The sequence below is a fragment of the Magnolia sinica genome, chromosome 16, assembly GCF_029962835.1.
Source record: "Magnolia sinica isolate HGM2019 chromosome 16, MsV1, whole genome shotgun sequence".
NCBI lineage: Eukaryota > Viridiplantae > Streptophyta > Magnoliopsida > Magnoliales > Magnoliaceae > Magnolia > Magnolia sinica.
The window spans coordinates 32,936,463-32,954,000 of record NC_080588.1 but is presented as its reverse complement, the minus strand read 5'-3'; the positions used below and the strand labels follow the sequence as shown (position 1 = coordinate 32,954,000).

Below are 17,538 nucleotides of genomic sequence, written 5' to 3'. Positions count from 1 at the left end.
TCGATAATGATGTCACGATCTTTGGCCGTTCAAATGCGTGTACTTTTATGTATAATGGTAAAAAGATCAAACTTAATCCCATGCCACCTGAGAATACACTAGGGAAGAAGAAGGATGAGAAGGCAAGTGAGCCTAGAGAAATGGGAAAATCCAAACCTAAGTCTTTACATATAATCAGCGCAAGAGAGTTTGAAAAAGAGGCTAAGGAGGATTCTATGGTGTATGCCCTTGTGGCTAAAGAAATTACACCTGAGGTTCCATCAGAGTTGCCCTATGAGGTGACCTCGGTCCTGAAGGAATACAGTGATGTATTTCCTGAAAACTTGCCGAATGAGTTGCCACCTATGAGGGACATACAACATGCCATTGATCTTGTCTTAGGGTCTACTCTACCGAACCTTCCTCACTACAGGATGAACCCTGCAGCGCATTCAGAGTTGAAGAAGCAAGTTGATGAGCTTCTGTAAAAGGGTTTCATCCAAGAGAGTATGAGCCCGTGTGCCGTGCCTGCATTGTTGACGCTAAAGAAAGACGGCACGTGGCGCATGTGTGTGGACAGCCGTGCCATAAACAAAATTACTGTCAAGTATAGGTTCCCTATACCTAGACTTGATGATATATTTGACATGATGGCCAGGTCCACTATATTCTCTAAGATAGACCTCAAGAGTGGATATCACCAAATCCGTATACGCCCAGGAGATGAGTGGAAGACGGCGTTTAAGACGAAAGATGGGCTGTATGAGTGGTTGGTCATGCCCTTCGGCTTGACTAACGCACCCAGTACTTTCATGCGGGTGATGACACAAGCTTTGAGGCCATTCATGGAAAAATTCCTAGTGGTATACTTTGACGATATTCTTATTTATAATACCATTAAGGAATCACACCTTGAACATTTAAAGAAGGTCTGTAGTGTCCTTAGGAAGGAAAAGTTGTACGCTAATCTTAAGAAATGTGCATTCATGTCTAGCCAAGTTGTGTTCTTAGGATTTATAGTGTCATCTGAAGGGATGCGCGCAGACCCTGAAAAAGTCAGGGCCATAGTTGAGTGGCCAGAACCAAGGAACATTCATGAGGTGTAAAGTTTTCACGGCCTAGCAACTTTTTATCGTCTGTTCATTAGGGGTTTTAGCACGATCATGGCTCCCATTACCGAGTGCATGAAAAAGGGAGAGTTCGTGTGGTCTAAAGCCGCCGTCAAGGCTTTTAAAGAAATTAAGGACAAGATGGTGGAAGCTCCTGTCATGCGTCTACCTGACTTTTCTAAAGTTTTTGTAGTAGCGTGCGATGCGTCTGGTGTTGGTATAGGTGGAGTGTTGAGTCAAGAAGGACACCCAGTGGCCTATTTCAGTGAGAAACTGAATGAGGCAAAACAAAAATACTTCACTTACGATAAAGAATTTTATGCGGTAGTGCAATCCCTGAGACATTGGCGACACTACCTCCTACCGCAAGAATTCGTTTTGTTTTCTGACCATGAGGCTTTGAGATATTTGCATTCTCAGAAGAAACTCAACCCAAGGCATGCCAAGTGGGTAGCGTTTCTTCAGGAATATTCGTTTGTTTTGAAACACAAGGCCGGGGTTGAAAACAAACCAGCGGATGCCCTTAGTAGGAGAGTGGCGTTGCTCAACTCCTTGAGTGTAGAGGTAGTCGGATTTGAGCAACTGAAAGATGAATACCCCATATGTCCTGATTTTGGGGGTACTTACGCGTTGCTCTCTAGTGACCAGCATATTATGGGTGAATATGTTCTTAAAGATGACTTTCTTTTCAAGGGAGACAGATTTTGTATTCCCCGTATGTCCCTTTGTGAATTCCTTATATGGGAGCTTCATTCAGGAGGGATAGCTAGCCATTTTGGTCGTGATAAGACCATTGCCCTCGTGGAAGATCGTTTCTATTGGCCAAGCCTCAAGCGAGACGTAGCCAAAGTTTTAGGGCAGTGTCGAACATGTCAGCCGGCAAAGCAAAGAAAACAAAATACTGGGCTGTACACGCCATTGCCAGTGCCACATGCTCCGTGGTAGGACATTAGTATGAACTTTGTGCTCGGGCTTCCCAAGACTAAAAAAGCATGATTCCGTTTTTGTCATTGTGGACCGTTTTTCTAAAATGGCGCATTTTCTCACATGTTCGAAGACGTGAGATGCGTCTCATGTTGCTCGTCTCTTTTTTGATGGTGTGGTGCGTTTCCATGGGTTACTTAAAGCCATAGTGTCTGATCGTGATGTTCGATTTACTAGCTATTTTTGGAAGATACTGTGGCACATTATGGGAACTCGTTTGCAATTTTCTACTGCTTACCACCCACAAACAGATGGTCAAACTGCAGTGGTAAACCGTAGCCTTGGAAATCTTCTAGGTTGTCTAGTGGGTGAACATGTTAAGACTTGGGACCTAATTTTACCAACTGCTGAACTTGCTTATAATGGGTCAGTTAATAGATCTATAGGGTTGAGTCCTTTTGAAATTGTAAGTGGTTATAAACCTAGAATGCCCATAGATCTCTTACCTATGTCTGTTACCCAAAGGTCTTCTGAGTCAGCCGATGCATTCGCACGCCATATTCATGATTTGCATACATATTAGACAGCGGTTAAATAAGAGCAATGATGATTATAAAGTTTCAGCTGATTCTCATCGTAGAGTGCAAGAATTTCAAGAAGGAGACTATGTAATGGTGCGAATAAGGCCAGAGCGATTCTCTCAAGGATCTGCAAAGAAATTACAAGCGCGTAGTGCTGGACCATTCAAGATATTACAAAAGGTTGGGTCCAACGCGTATCGGGTTGACCTTCCACCTGAAATGAGCATTAATCGAACTTTTAATGTGGAAGATCTAATCCGTGCCCATACTCTCATTGTTGATACATCGTCCCTTTCATGGCCTTTTTCTGAATTTGCTACCCAACCCCTTCCACCCCCTCCTCTACCCATTACCCATAAAGAAGCAATTGAGGAAATCTTGGATGACGAGATAGTATCCATGAGAGATGGGGGTTTCCAAAGGTATCTTGTCAAGTGGAAGAACAAACCATCATCTGAATCTACGTGGCTGTCGGGCGACGCATTGCAGGGTATTGATCCAGATCTACTAGAGCGCTACAAAAGTTTCAACTCGTCGGAGTCGAGTTTTTCTCACCCGAGGGGAATTGATGCGGACACAAGCGCATTCAAGGTGTACCAATGAAGAAAGCGCCAACCACAAGTGCCGTCCTTGTGGATAAGCGACTATTGAGGAGCTGAAGATCTTTCACATGTGATTGGACATATAGAAGACCCCACTCAGGGAAGACACATGTGAAGGAAGATTGGAGAAAGAAGACCGAGCGCCCAAACTTTTCCATACTTATGTTATTTGCTTGTTTTTGACTTAGTTAGGGGTCTTTTAGTAATTTTATGTCTTTATTTGCTTATTCTAGGGGTATTTTAGTAATTTTATGTCTTGATTTGCTTTTTAAGTGGGCTAAAGCCCTAAACTCGAATTTTAACTATTGATTAATGAAAAGCAAACCCTTTGGTTGCCTCCTTCCTCTCTTCTCTCTAATGGTGTTTCTTCTATTCCCTTGATCTTCTTCTTCTAATTTCTTCTTGTGCCCTTCCAACTTCTTCAAGGTAATAATTTTCTTACTTCTATTTTTCAGTTTTGGCTAATCCTTCTTCGATCAAAATCTTGAGAACCGATCTAAACCCTAAACCCCCAAATTCTCAAATCCCTAATCTGAGAAACTTCTTGATTCTTCGGACTAGTGATCTTCGTTGATCGATTGGGTGTGACCATGCAAGATCGGGAGGTCTCATCCCTCGCCGGATCCAACCTAAGTAGTAATTGAATTCCATAATCCATGGTTGTGGTGATGGCCCGCTCCATTGCATGTTTCCTTTATGATTTTCTCAGTTATGATGATTACTGTTAGAATTTTAGATCATTTATTCCTTTTTATTTCTGTTGTTTAATTGTGTCCATGAGCATGCATCATAATTAGGGCTGTCCTGCGTCAATTTGCTTTTTACTATTATTAAGCTTTTACTGTCTTAGGTAGATTAGATTGATTTGAAATCAACTATAATTGATTTGAAATCAGTCTCTTTGTTGGGGGGGATTCTCATTAAAGATTCATTTAGGGTCTCTATGAGAGGAGGGGTGGTGTATGGGGTAGGCAATTCCTAAAGTTTTTCGGTGTGAGTTTTTCTTAAGTATTGTAAGAAGAAGCTTGACGTCAATAAAGTATTTCACCCTCTATTCCATTTCTTGTGATTCGGGTGTCGAGATCTCATTGACTCGATAACTGGATTGCACCGATTCTTTTTTAATATTAATATTTCATCATTTTAGCTTCTTCAGATTCAATTTCCAATTCTTTAGAGCGCCAAACATAAAAGACCAGGAATCAGGGCCAACTTTAAGAAATCTAATTCAAATTCCATAGCATCTGTCATTTAGTGGGTTCTTAGTCAGATGGTATTTCAGTTTGGGTTTTTAATGGATCAAGGATCAAAAGTATCGGTTCTGTTATGCAACTTGTCATAATCCAAAACTGGTTGTACCTCTGAAACTGCTGTGACTTGTCCGAAACTGGCTGAGTCTCAAGAACCAAATGAAAAAAAAAAAAAACAGTAAAAATTATTCTAACTTTAAAAAATCATATTGAAATTAAAAAAGAAAAGAGAATCTCTCTCTCTCTCTCTCTCTCTCTCTCTCTCTCTCTCTCTCAGAGAATCTCTCTCTCTCTCTCTCTCTCTCTCTCTCTCTCTGCTTTAAATGATTGGATGTTTTCTCTATGACAGCTGTGTCATATGCATATTCCCTATGCATGCGTTTCGATCTGGGGAACGCTGCTTCCAGATATCCCATCTTCAAGTGCCTCATGCTAACTAGGCATGTTGTTTATGCTCAATTTGTCCTTGAGGTAGTTTCGATGGTGGGTAATCAGCTGGTCCATTTATCGGGTGGAATGCATGTGTTTGAAGAAATGAACCCACGGTGTACATTCAATGTGATGAATGGGAACTTGATTTTTATGAGATGATACATGCAGTGAGTGAAAAGTCTGATGAAGCTGTCCCATTTAGTCTTTTGCATGATAGTGAAGAAAGAGATGGACCACAGATTCCTCAGCTTTCTTACATATTAGTGAGAGGCAAATTCCTTCGACGTAGATTGTCTACTGCTAGGACTTTATTGTTTCCTACTAGCCAAGCCAGGACAGCATATTTGGGAGTCCCATAGTGCTAAACATGAGCGGTGTGGCGACACAAGGGTTCCAAAGAGGAGACTCTGAATAGCCTGTATAGAGATTTCATGGAGCATTGGTCGGATTTTTCCTTGAAACATATCATGGTATCGTTTATGCTCACCTCGGGCTTTTTGAAAGGGAGTAACCTTAAGAGGTTAGTGAGGTCATTGGCTTCTTTGTCCGAAAGTTTCATGTGACATGGTGGGGCCTATATTGTTTCATTTCCTATAACTGAGAAGCGTTGTTTCACGCCAAGGAAAGGCGTCTCGTAACAGTTTGTTGCCTAACCAGATTCCTCCCAAAAGCGGATCCTTTCGCCATTACCCAATGAGAAAGCCACCCTCACCAAGAATTTGCTTTTTCAACAAGCCACTGATTTCCATAGATTTGAGGCTCAATAAAGTGAGGAATCACGAGTCCACCATCCCCTTAGTTGAAGACCATATTCCTCTCAATAGTTTGTTTGCATAAAGAATTGTCCTCCGATCCGAACCTCCATAGCCATTTACCAAGGAGAGCATTGTTTCTCAAATCCAAAGGCCTTAGGCTGGTGCTCCTCTGTCGTGAGGGTTGCATACATCAACCAATTTCATCAAATGAATTTGTGATTGTCATATGCTCCTTGCCATAAGAAATCCCTTCTAAGTTTTTCCAATTTGTGTAATAACGATTTCAGGCAATGAAAGAGACATAAGTAGACCGGAAGGTTGGAAATCAACCCTTATCACAATTTGTTCCTCTCTCTCTCTCTCTCTCTCTCTCTCTCTCATATACGCACACACGCAGACAGAGAAAAAAGGGATTTATTTGATACTCTGGGAGAGTGTTGGTTGATATATAGACACTTAGAAGTTGCAAGCATGGCCTAAACTAGGTTAAATTATCCACATTGTGTGACTCACCGTAGATAGTTTATAATCCAAACATTAGATCTGTTGCGATACCCTAGGCTTTGATTAATGGGCATTGGTTTGTTGAATTCATATTGCTAGATGATAGTTTTGGTTCGACTGTCCATTAAATGTCCACCCAATAGCCCAGTAATGAAATTGAATGAGCATAAGTTTTGGTTTATGATCCATCTGATTGAGATTCTGCCATTTGTTCGTTTTGACTGGGCTATTCATTGGGTTGGGCCCACTATGACCATCGAACACACGCTGGGCAAAGAATCCCTCCCTCCCTCACAAAACCGGGCAGATTTGGTGCATGTTGAATTTTCCTGACTCACCTTCACCCAGATGAACTGAGCAGGGTCGGTGTGGAATGACTCAGACAAAACCAAGCATATTTGGTGCAACTTATCCCGATATAGGACAATGGTGTGTGCATGTGTCTGTTTGACTGGTTCCAGCTGAAACTGATTATATCTGAAGATATTTTAAACCATTTACGGGATTTTGAGGGTGGTCATGGGTACCCTTTAAGAGAAAGAAGGGTGGAAGCAACATCCAGTTGATGTTGAAAGCTCAAAGTTAAATCCCATCTCTTTAGAGCCTCAAGCACAAGATGTTAAGGAAAGAGCCTAAGCCACATTCCATAGCATCTATCATCAAATAGGCTCCTAGGAGGAGGGAATTTCGGGGAATTTCTAGATGGATTTGTTACAGGATTGTGAACCTCCTAAGATTAAAGGGCAATGGAAGCTATGGAAGCTCGATTTCGATAGATCATCCTTGGGTATTTGAAGGCTTACAGATTGGGAGTGTTGTTAGAAATGAGAAGGCAGGTAGAAAAGTTTCCTCCAGCCCTGCCTGATTGGCGGAGGCAAAAGCCTAGGGTGAGTCTCTGATTTGTCTCCAAAGTTCGGTTATTGTAATAGAACTGTTTCATCAGAAAACCTCGTTTCAATGTAGCTGACCCCTGGCGGTTCTCATATGATCAGAATCATTCTCATAGTGTTCTCCCATGTTCATCCCATGTTCATATAGAAGCCTGTTATCTCATCCATCTATAGAACAGTGGACCTCCATTTAAAGATTCCGTTGTCAAACATGTGTGCCAGACACGTGTTAGAGTAGCTGTTATTAAAAAAAATAAAATGTTTTACTGATGTCATGATGTGACCTATATTTTTTTTTAATTTTTGATCTATGTATGGCTTTTAATGTGTTCGTTTATATTAGATGGGCTCTATATCATATGCTTGTATGGAAGTAGCATCTATCTAATCCCATATCTTTCAATGCCATATATAACCATTCAGATATGTTGGAATGTCTAGTTCTCTCTGGTTTGCATGTCTAACACTGACATATCCAAGTTAAAACTAGCTTGAACCCATGCTTATCTCACCGTTGCACAGAACTAATTAGCTGGGGAATTTGTTAAAACTTCTGGATATTGTTGTTTTGTCATCTCCATTCACCCATTGTCTGTTTTGCCATGATTGGTGGCAAGTTCAACATTCGCTACCCAACTCAGATTCCTATGCCACGTCATGTTTGCAGGCGCTCTCAAAGAGAATCCATTATGGTAAGTTTGTAGCAGAGGCAAAGTTTCGAGCCTCCCCAGTTGTCTACGAGGCTGCCATCAGAGCACAAGTATACATTCTTTCCCCTATGGGTCCCAATTCATGGTCTTTTGTTTTTTCTTTTTTAAATGTTTTTCTTCATCGTTTTTTGTTTTTTGTTTTTTGTTTTTTTTTTTTTCTGGGATTATAAAACTGATACTCATGTTTTACATTCTGGATGTTGCAGGACAGGGCCCAGTTGATGGATTTGCTAACATATGAGAAGGTGGAAGCAGCTATAAAGGAAAGAGTAGAAATGAAGGCGAAGATCTACGGTCAGGAGATTGGTCTCAATGAGAAAAGTGGAGGTACTCCAGTGTACAAAATCAAGCCAAGCGTAGTTGCTCATCTCTATGGAGAATGGATCATGCCACTGACAAAGGAAGTTCAGATTGAATACTTGCTAAGAAGATTGGATTGAAGGGAGAATATTTGCATTATTTGCGGCTTACAAAATTCTACGGAGAATTTGAGTATTGAAAAGAAAAGGCTCACTTAAATGTGCCTAGTCCTTATTACATAAGGTAGTGTGACAAATATTAATATTATTTTTCACTAGAAACATGAGGATTTTCAGTTTCATATATGATATAATGATGATTTGTGATTTGTGATTTGTGGTCTGTGATTTTTACCAATCCATGTATCTTGATACTCAGACCTTTACTCTGTTGAAATTTACAAATGGCAGTAAGCCAACACACCCATGTTGGAAAGTAGTCTTCAAGGATTCCAATGCAATTACTTTCTGATTTGCCTGCTTATTTTTTGGGTTCTGATCAAGGTCTGCCAGATTTTTTTTTGGGTGATCAAGATCAGAAACATGGGCTTGGCTCAAAATTGTATCTTCCAATTCTAAGTACATTTGATGGAGATAATGTAAAAATTGGAAATTATAGCAGTCAGGGTTTGGACTTGGGTACCAATTTATTCGACTAACTAGTTTCTAGACATTTGTTCTTAGTTTTTTTTTTTTGGCAATGGTCTTGTATAATCTCACTTTTAACTCTGAATTCTGACTTGGGGGTTTTAAAAGATAAGTAAACACTTCTCTGTTTTCTACCTCTCCTCTGTTTTGAATTATTAACATGCAACTCCCTCTGTTTGGAAGTCTTGTTCCGGATCCCCAACACAAGGAAACAACATTGTTGTCTCTGAGCAATTGACTGTTCTATATTCGCAAGTAATTTTACCCGTGTGGGCCCACCGTCATGTGTGCATGTCATCTAAAACCTTTTGGCACGGTCGCTCCACCGTGAATATGGGCCACCCCAAAAATCTGGTAGTAGGTGGTTTTCTATGGTGTGGCTCACTTGATTATCGGATTGATTTTTAGGCATCCCACTTTTATGGATTGACCCTGCTGGATGATTGAGTGCCATTTATATGTGAGTCCCATTTGTACAAAACAAACTCCTCAAATGAGGGTATTTTTATGGAGGGAATTTACCAACGAGCTACCTAGTTAATATGGAATTTACATTTAGTACCCTTTTCAAAAGGGTTTTGAAAAGCTTCCTTGTTATTTGATATGATTATCATTCACTGCTTTCAATTGGATGATAATGGTGGTAGGGGTGCCTGATGTTGCAAGGAATCACTTGATATTGTGGTAGGGGATTTTGGAGTATGTTGCTAGAGCCAGCAACAATAAAAGGTGAAATCACAATCTTTTGGCCGTTGATTAGATTTTAGACTACATGCTTTTGGGTGAAACAACGGTTTATCGTGTGGCATCAAGATTGGTGGTATAGGAATTGTAGTCGGGCAAGAAGTTGCCCCTGATTGGCACAGCTAATATCCCATTGCAAGTTTGGGTTATCGAAGTGAATCACGTAGGCTCCTAGGCCATCCCTATCTACTTATCATGGTTGGGATATTGTGGGTTCCATCTTTGTTGTTGTTGTTGCTTTTCTCCCTCTAAGAAGCGAATGAAGCTCCTTGAGCAGAGGCAATGATATTGTTAACTTACATTGGATGAACTGGGAATATTTTTGTTTTAACTCTCATATTTGGTAGGCATTTCTTTTACTATCCATTGTATCGAGGCGGCCTGATGAGGCCACTAAGAGGAGATCGTCTCAACCCTTATTTCGGTTTTAACTTCATCTCTAACATGGATGAGTTGGGTAAAGTTGACTATGGATAAGAGACAAGTTATCCAAAGATACTAGGGTTTGCCGAGTGGACGATTATGGAGTTTTGCTTCTCGTTGTTGATAGGTGTCTTCATTCTAGCTCCCATAGTTTACTACCATCCAACATAAGCTCACAATGATTTGTCACTTCTCTACATTAAGGGTAGTTAGGTCCGTCCTCCTAGGTGCCATGTTCAGATTGTATGGAAACCGGTTGACAAAGGCCTGAGAAAATTGTTCCCAAATCCTGATTTGATAATAGGCAGGCGATGTATACCAGCCAAGTGATTCAGCCTTTGAGGACTTTTAAAAGAGACAAATCAAGACTTAGTCATTCCTGTCACAACGTTAAGTTCCCCGCAAATGTTTTGAGGTTTGATATGGGACACCTACTACCGTCGTACATCTTAAACTTGGGTACCTCAATTTTGAAGCACCTGGGCATTGGGAAAAAGGGCACTAGTCTCTGGGCATTGGGAAAAAGGGCACTAGTCTCTGAATTTTGTGGATGGAAGATTGACGGCTTGTTGTCTTCGTAACTCATTCTCCGTGGCTTGGAACTGCCCCTGTATGTTCTCCCATAGCCGCTTGATTTTAGAATGACTAGACTGAGGGTTTGCTCCTTGTGGTATGACATGGACCGGTTTTCCTTCATTGCAGTGAATTTTATCAACACCCATGTGGCTCTAGTAAGGGGGAGGCTGCTAGAATTAACTGAGATTCCTGGTTGTGGGAGGATAGATCTGGAAGTGGATCCTGTTAGTGGGAGGTTGCTAGAATTAACTGAGATTCCTGGTTGTGGGAGGATAGATCTGGAAGTGGATCCTGTTAGTGGGAGGATAGATCTGGAAGTGGATCCTGTTAGTGGGAGGCTGCTGAAATGGATTCCCAATTGTAGGAAATTGTGCTTGAAAGAAGTTCCTGTCAGGGGGAAGATGCTAGGTGTCTTGTGTGGATACTAGAGGGAAATTGAAGACAAGATTTGAAGCTGTAGGGAGGTTGAAAGCTAGAGGAAGACTGGAACTGTTGGGGCGATAGGTGATGGTGCTTGCATATTTTGAGAGATCCCATTTTGAAAGAGTTGGGCCAGAAGATCTTGTAATGTCTTGACATTTTGGGCCACATCAGCTATGATTGGGGTGGTGGAAGAATTGTCGGCTATAAGCTCTGATAGTTTAGGGGTAGGCGAGGCTACAAGTTCTACGAAGCGTGGAAATGGTGATGGATCGGCTGCTCCTTGCATGGAGGCTGCTTTTGTACATAACGCTCACCCTTATTTCCACCCCTTTTTTTTTTTTTTTTTTCCTTTCTTTTTCTCCGCTTTTGTTTTGCCTCTTTTCACTCCCTTTTATTCTTGCTCTCCCCCTTTTTTTGCTCCTCTTCTCCTAAGCAAAGATGTATGCTTAGGACTTGTACAAACTAGAGAGAAGATAAGGAAACTAGAACTGAAATCCCTTAAGGTCCAAAGAATCCCACGGGTCTTAACTAGTGAAGCCAGCAAATTCCTAATGAGTCATATTCTGTGAATGCTAGGATCGCACCCTCGAGGCCCTTTTTTAAGCTTAGCTCGTGTGCTCTTGTGAGTTAACTCTGAAATATGACTTGGAGTATCCACTAGCCAGTTATTTCATAATTTTGTAATCATTAGTGTTAGGGGTGCAGCAAATCGCATGATTTTCTGCGTGTGTTTGATTTATCTGGGAAAGGAGAAGTTCACAGGCATTCACAAATAACACACAAGGGCATGACGGAAGGGATACCTTTTATTCCAGAGATTCCAGGTTCTGTACATTCCAAGCAGTGGTCTGGCATGAGACCTTAATTAGATCGTGTAGATAACCTTTGATTAAAAGGCAAAAGCCCATGTCTGTAAGGGGACTATGTCCTTTAAGATAGGGGCCGCCTGGACCATTATGGGGACCGTTTGGATTATATCAAGCTAATGATTTTGACCCACCATTTCTGCGAGTCGGGTGTTTGTCCCATTTCTTTCATTCCTGAGCAAGATGACTGACTAACCTCTGATCGAGTAGTGCGACACTGGGCCCGCCAGGATGGGTGACCGTTGGAAGACTTACTCGCAATTCTAGGTGTTATCGAGTCGTGTCCGCAGAAACCATTTTGAATGGATAGGGCATTGTAGGACTCGGATCGGTGAGAGTTCTTAGCATTAATATGATTCTCGTGAGCGTGAATTGCTTTTTGGTAGCTTATTATTTATCCTTATTTGGTAATTTCGTATGTTGTTTGATTGTTCGTAAGAGATAGTCTCCCACAAACATGGTAATGGCCAATCACTCGGGTTTATATTTGAGCTAGGTGTGCCAAGTATGCCAATACAACACTCTAGTTATGATATTCCCATGAACAACCTAAAATGTGTGAATAGATTCATGTTGTTAGTATGACTACTGTATCAAAGTTACGGTTGCATGAATATTGCGCTTTTAATGAGTTAGGCTCGAGAGTCGAGATCTTGACTTCTAAGTTGTAAGTGCTTATATTTAAGAAACATTAGGATTGTCAAATTTCGTAGTCTTGAAAGGAGCATAAGTACTCATGAAGATACTCTTCGACAACTCATAAAGAACTCGTAAAGACTCGATCAAAATCTCAAGCCTTAAAATCTTTACATGGTTTGAAGATCAGAACACTTTGTATATGTCAATTATCATGTGGTATAACCTTAGATTGACCATAGGTTAGGTGTATTTTATATGATATCACGATAACATATGATTTTAAGTAAACTACACTCGAGTTCAGCCAGCCAAACCTCAGGTTCGGCCAGTCTAACTACCTTCAGCCAAACCAACATAATTCAGGCAAGTATACAGTAAGAAATATTTTTTCCGAAGCAAGTTCGTCCATCCCAACCTTGGGTTCGACCAGCCGAACCTGTTTGCTTGGCTAGCCTGAAGTATGTTCGATAAAGTTTCCAGCAACATAAGATTTCAGATCTCATGGAGATTCGGCCAACTGAACCATGTATTCGGCCAGCCGAATTTTGGGTTGGGCCTGCTGAATTTTTGAAAGATTTCATCCTGCGAAATCTAAAGAGCCGTTGGAATGCAATCGTTGGAATTCGGCCAGCCGAACCTAAAATTGGGTGAGCCGAATTTCTAAATCCTTTGGCTATAAATAGAGGCTTTCTCTTACTCATTCAAAACACGAAAATTAGAGATCTATCTTTTCAAGCAAAGAGTGAAAGTCCAAGCCTCCTTAAGCTATTCGTGCAATTATTCTTATATTTGATTTAGCTTATTCTATTCTCTTTCTCAAGTTAGTTTAATCTTTTTAAATAGAGTAATCCATACTTTACTTGAGAATTAGAGAATTGAATTTGCAGCATTAGGGTATTGTTTATTACATTGAAAATATATTAGATCCCTATATTTTTTTGGGGTTGAACACATATACGGCTTCATCAATATCCCAAGAAAGAAGATCGCTGTAATCAAGTTAAAATTACGTCTTCGACTCGCCAATTGAAGATAAGTACTATATTTACTTTATTTCATTTTGGGTTTTTTTGAGATAGCCTGAAAATCTCAGCGGGTTGTTTGGTGGTGAGCCCGTGAAAAAATCACAAAGAGGGTTTTGTTGTGATAACTCGTGAAAATAACAAGAACTATATAAGGTTGTTAAGGTGACCATGTGAAAATCTTGAAATAGTGAAAGCCAGAATTACGACGGTAGTAAATTTGGGAGTAGAGTAGGTGTGGAGTTTAAGCATCGAACCACTATAACTCCTTGTGCATTGTGGTGATTGTTTAATTCTTTATATGCTTTCCTTGTGATTAATTGTCTCTTGATAAGTTTGATTTGATCTCAAAGACGTTGTGAAATAAGGTTGTCCTACTTAAATCTTTTAGGTGAAGGTTGTAAGACACGTATCCTAGACTGTACCGTTCCGTAGGCTTCCGCAGTCATCCCGGTCGAATTTCGGCAACCTTCGACCTGTAATCGACATTTGCGTGCAATTCTAAGTTGCAACCCGTAGATTTAAGTCGGCTCGACTCGAAACTTTTATCCTAGCGACCGCGCCGTCGTTGCTGTTCCAACGCCGCGACTCACACACCGATCCGATACCCAGGCCAGGAAATGTGGGCACGCGTTCATTTCAAGAAAAATGCCGCGCGTGCGAATTCTGAGAGAATCTCTACAACCTATCCAATCAATCAATCAATCAAGTCAAGTACATATCCTATCACAAGTACAAGCAACCATCCCTCTCTTACACAACCTTACCCAAAGTCAACTCTCTCTCTCTCCACTCATCCCTCTCTCCCCCAAAATTCAACCAAGCCCATCCCTCTTTATCCACTCAGGCTGGTGGGTTCCACACGTGTGGACCCACCTTTACATCTGTTTGGATGTGGGCCGTCCATCTCTAGACGGCCAGCAGCGCTGGTTGCTGTATTGTTGATGGCTAGTATATATAAAAATAAAATAATAATAATAATAAATATTATAATATATGATTATATATATATATTACTATATATATAATGATATGGTGGGCCCCACGTGGGAACCCACCTAATTGGATGGGATTGGTTAGTGTCAGCACACCGTCCAGATGGGTGGACGGTGGGACCCAGCTGATGTTTGGATTTCATCCATACCGCCATCCATCAGGGACGGGCCACCCCGATGTTTATGTTCTATCCACACCGTCCATTGTTTGGGATGGTGGGACCCTCCCACGTGTGAGGCTACCTTAATGTATGCAGTATCCAAACCGTTCATCTATTTTGCATCAAGACCGTCCATCTACTGGACGAGCAGCCTAGGGCTGCTGTATTGGCACCAGCGTGTTCTGTGGGTTTCGTCCACACCGCCCATATATGTGGGGCGGTGGATTGCGTACTACCCCCGCCATCCCTAGCTCCGAACGGGCAGTTCTGTGGGCGGGCTCACCGTGATTTATCGGTATATCCAAACCGTCTATCCCTTTTCTCAGATTATTTTAAGGCATAAAAACAAAAATGAGGCAAATCCAACGATCAAATGGACCACATCACAGATGACTCTAGCATTTAATGCAACTGACATTTAATGCTTTGTGCATTTTAATGCAACCAAGCTTATTATTTGGTGTGGTCCACTTGAGCGTTGGAGATGCCTCATTTTTGTTTTTATGCCTTAAAATAATATGAGAAACGGGATAGACAGTTTGGATGCACGATACATCACGGTGGGCCCGCCCACAGAATTGCCCGTTCAGAGCTAGGGACGGGCGGGGGTAGTACGTAATCCGCGTCCTATATGTGGACCCCACCTATATACCTGCTATACTGGGTTTCATCCACACTGCCCATATATATGGACCCACCTATATACCTGCTGTACTAACGTCAGCAAGTTCTGCGGGCCCAGCATGATGTATGTGTCACATCCATACCGTCCATCCAATTGGCAAGCTCGTCTTACGGCCTGAGATTAAAAATAAGGCAGATCCTTTATCAGGTGGACCACACTGCAGAAAACAGTGGAGGGATTGAATGTCCACCATTGAAATCCTTGTGGGAACACAGAAGTTCCGGATCAATATGATATCTGTTTTTCCTCTTAATCCAGCTCTTTGTGACCATATGAATAGATTGTATAGAAAATAAAAATCTATGGAGGCCCTGAGAGGATTAAACAGTGGAAATCATTATCTCCACTATTATTTGTGGTATGGTCCAGATGATCTTCCAATCATCATCTTCGCCGCTATTTGGAGTGCGGTCCAAATAATCCTTCGATATGATTTATTTTTTTTGAAATGCCCTAAATGATCTCTAAAATTGATAAATGGTGTAGATGATGGGGCCCATTGGTGCAGCCCATTGATGCGGCCCATTGATACGACCCACTTGATGTATATGAGGCCATTGGTACAGCCCATTGATGCGGCCCACTTGATGTATATGAGGCCCATTGATGCGGCCAATTGATGCGACCCACTTGATATATATGAGGCCCATTGGTGCGGCCCATTGATGCAACCCACTTGATGTATATGAGGCCCATTGGTGCGTCTCATTGATGTAGCCCACTTGATGTATATGAGACAAATTGATACGACCCACTTGATGTATATGAGGCCCATTGATGCGGCCCATTAATGCAGCCCACTTGATGTATATGAGGCCCATTGGTGCGGCCCATTGATGCGACTCACTTGATGTATATGAGGCCCATTGGTGCGGCCCATTGATATGCCCACTTGATGTATATGAGGCCCATTGTGATGTATTTGAGGCCCATGGATTAAGGTCCAATGTGATGTATATAAGGACCATGAGTGAGGCCCAATGAGATGTATGTGAGGCCTTTGTGTGAGGCAAAATGTGATGTATGAGGTCCACTGTGGTGTGTGATTCCACCATGATGTATGACGGGCTGTGCCTTGATGGTTTGACGTTCACATTATAAGAGCAATGATGGTTAAATGTTCGCATTGTAACTCTCCCTAGGGCCCATTGTTAGGCCCATACTTGTGTGTAGGCCGTCTAGGCCCATCTTCGTTATAAATAGAGTTCATTACCATATAACATGCTTAGTATAGCTCCGTGATTCATGCTCATACGCATCATATGTATGCTTGATATGAGGCGTGACTGATCATAGCATATGCCTTCGGGCAGATTTTTTATGGGGATCCTTGATAAGCGGAGTTACCCCACATGAGCGTGTAGTACGCGCAAGATTGCTTTATGACTGATAATATGATTCATGCACCTCGCATTTGTATGACATGATTACTATATGCCTTAGCGACATCAGGGTTGTGGCCTCCACAGGCATATCGTGGATGGCAGGATCGGGCATCGAAAATACTGTCACTAGCATCGGGGCGTCATAGATGTCCCTAGGTGAAAATCTCTAAACCCGATGGTACCAGAGGATGACTCCAATGTCGAGACTGAGTGGATACATGAGCGCACGAGGGCCGTATACCAGTAGGCAGCGTCTTCCACTATGTCGTGGTTAGTTGGAAAGGGGTGTGACCTTATCCGCCTGAGTGAGAGGGCAATATATAGGTTGAGTTTGACCAGCTTAAGGAATGAGTCTGCTATCGATGAGCCGGGCCCAATATTGGTAGGCGGATAGTGAGGTCTCTTTCACTTACCCAGTTGTGCGCTCGGATAAGGCGGCAAGCTAGCATAGAGTGAACCAGACCCCGGTGATTGTCCCGTGTGAGAATTGTACTGATATTTGATGCTCTAGTGATGAGTTGGATTGATATGTGGATTCGGACGAGGACTGGTATGCTTGAGTTGCATCTCGCATCGCATGGCCTTGGATATGGCTAACATCATTCATACCTTGTATCGCATGGTCTTAATATGGAAGATAACATTCATGCCTTGCATTGTATACCTTGGTACGGCTGATAATATTCATGGATTTGCCAACATATTCCACATTACTCTGATATTGCATTCTGAGCATGCTTATATTGCGCACACACTCTCACCACCCTCTAAGCTTTTCATAAGCTTTTGCATAACTGTTGTGTGCAGGTGACGCTAGGATGCCACAACAACATTGAGATTGGAGCGTGCAGCAGACTTCTGGAGCTTCTGATTCTGTCATTGTATTTCCCTTTATGCGCATTGTACCTTAAAGTTTTTGTTCATAGTGGATTTTGT

The 17,538-nt window shown here is 41.8% G+C and overlaps 1 protein-coding gene across 2 annotated transcripts in view; it reads left to right on the top strand.

The window, feature by feature from the left end:
* LOC131229123 (chorismate mutase 1, chloroplastic) overlaps nt 1–8,367 on the top strand; it is a 40,136-nt gene extending 31,769 nt beyond the window's left edge. Inside the window, exons 5-6 of one of the 2 annotated variants that reach the window (XM_058224997.1) lie at nt 7,694–7,786; nt 7,943–8,367. In XM_058224997.1, coding sequence (XP_058080980.1) covers nt 7,694–7,786; nt 7,943–8,176 — 327 coding nt within the window. In that variant the 3' untranslated portion in view covers nt 8,177–8,367. The remainder of the gene's footprint in view (nt 1–7,693; nt 7,787–7,942) is intronic. The other variant, XM_058224998.1, reaches the window with a different exon arrangement.
* Nucleotides 8,368–17,538: the final 9,171 nt, after the last annotated feature.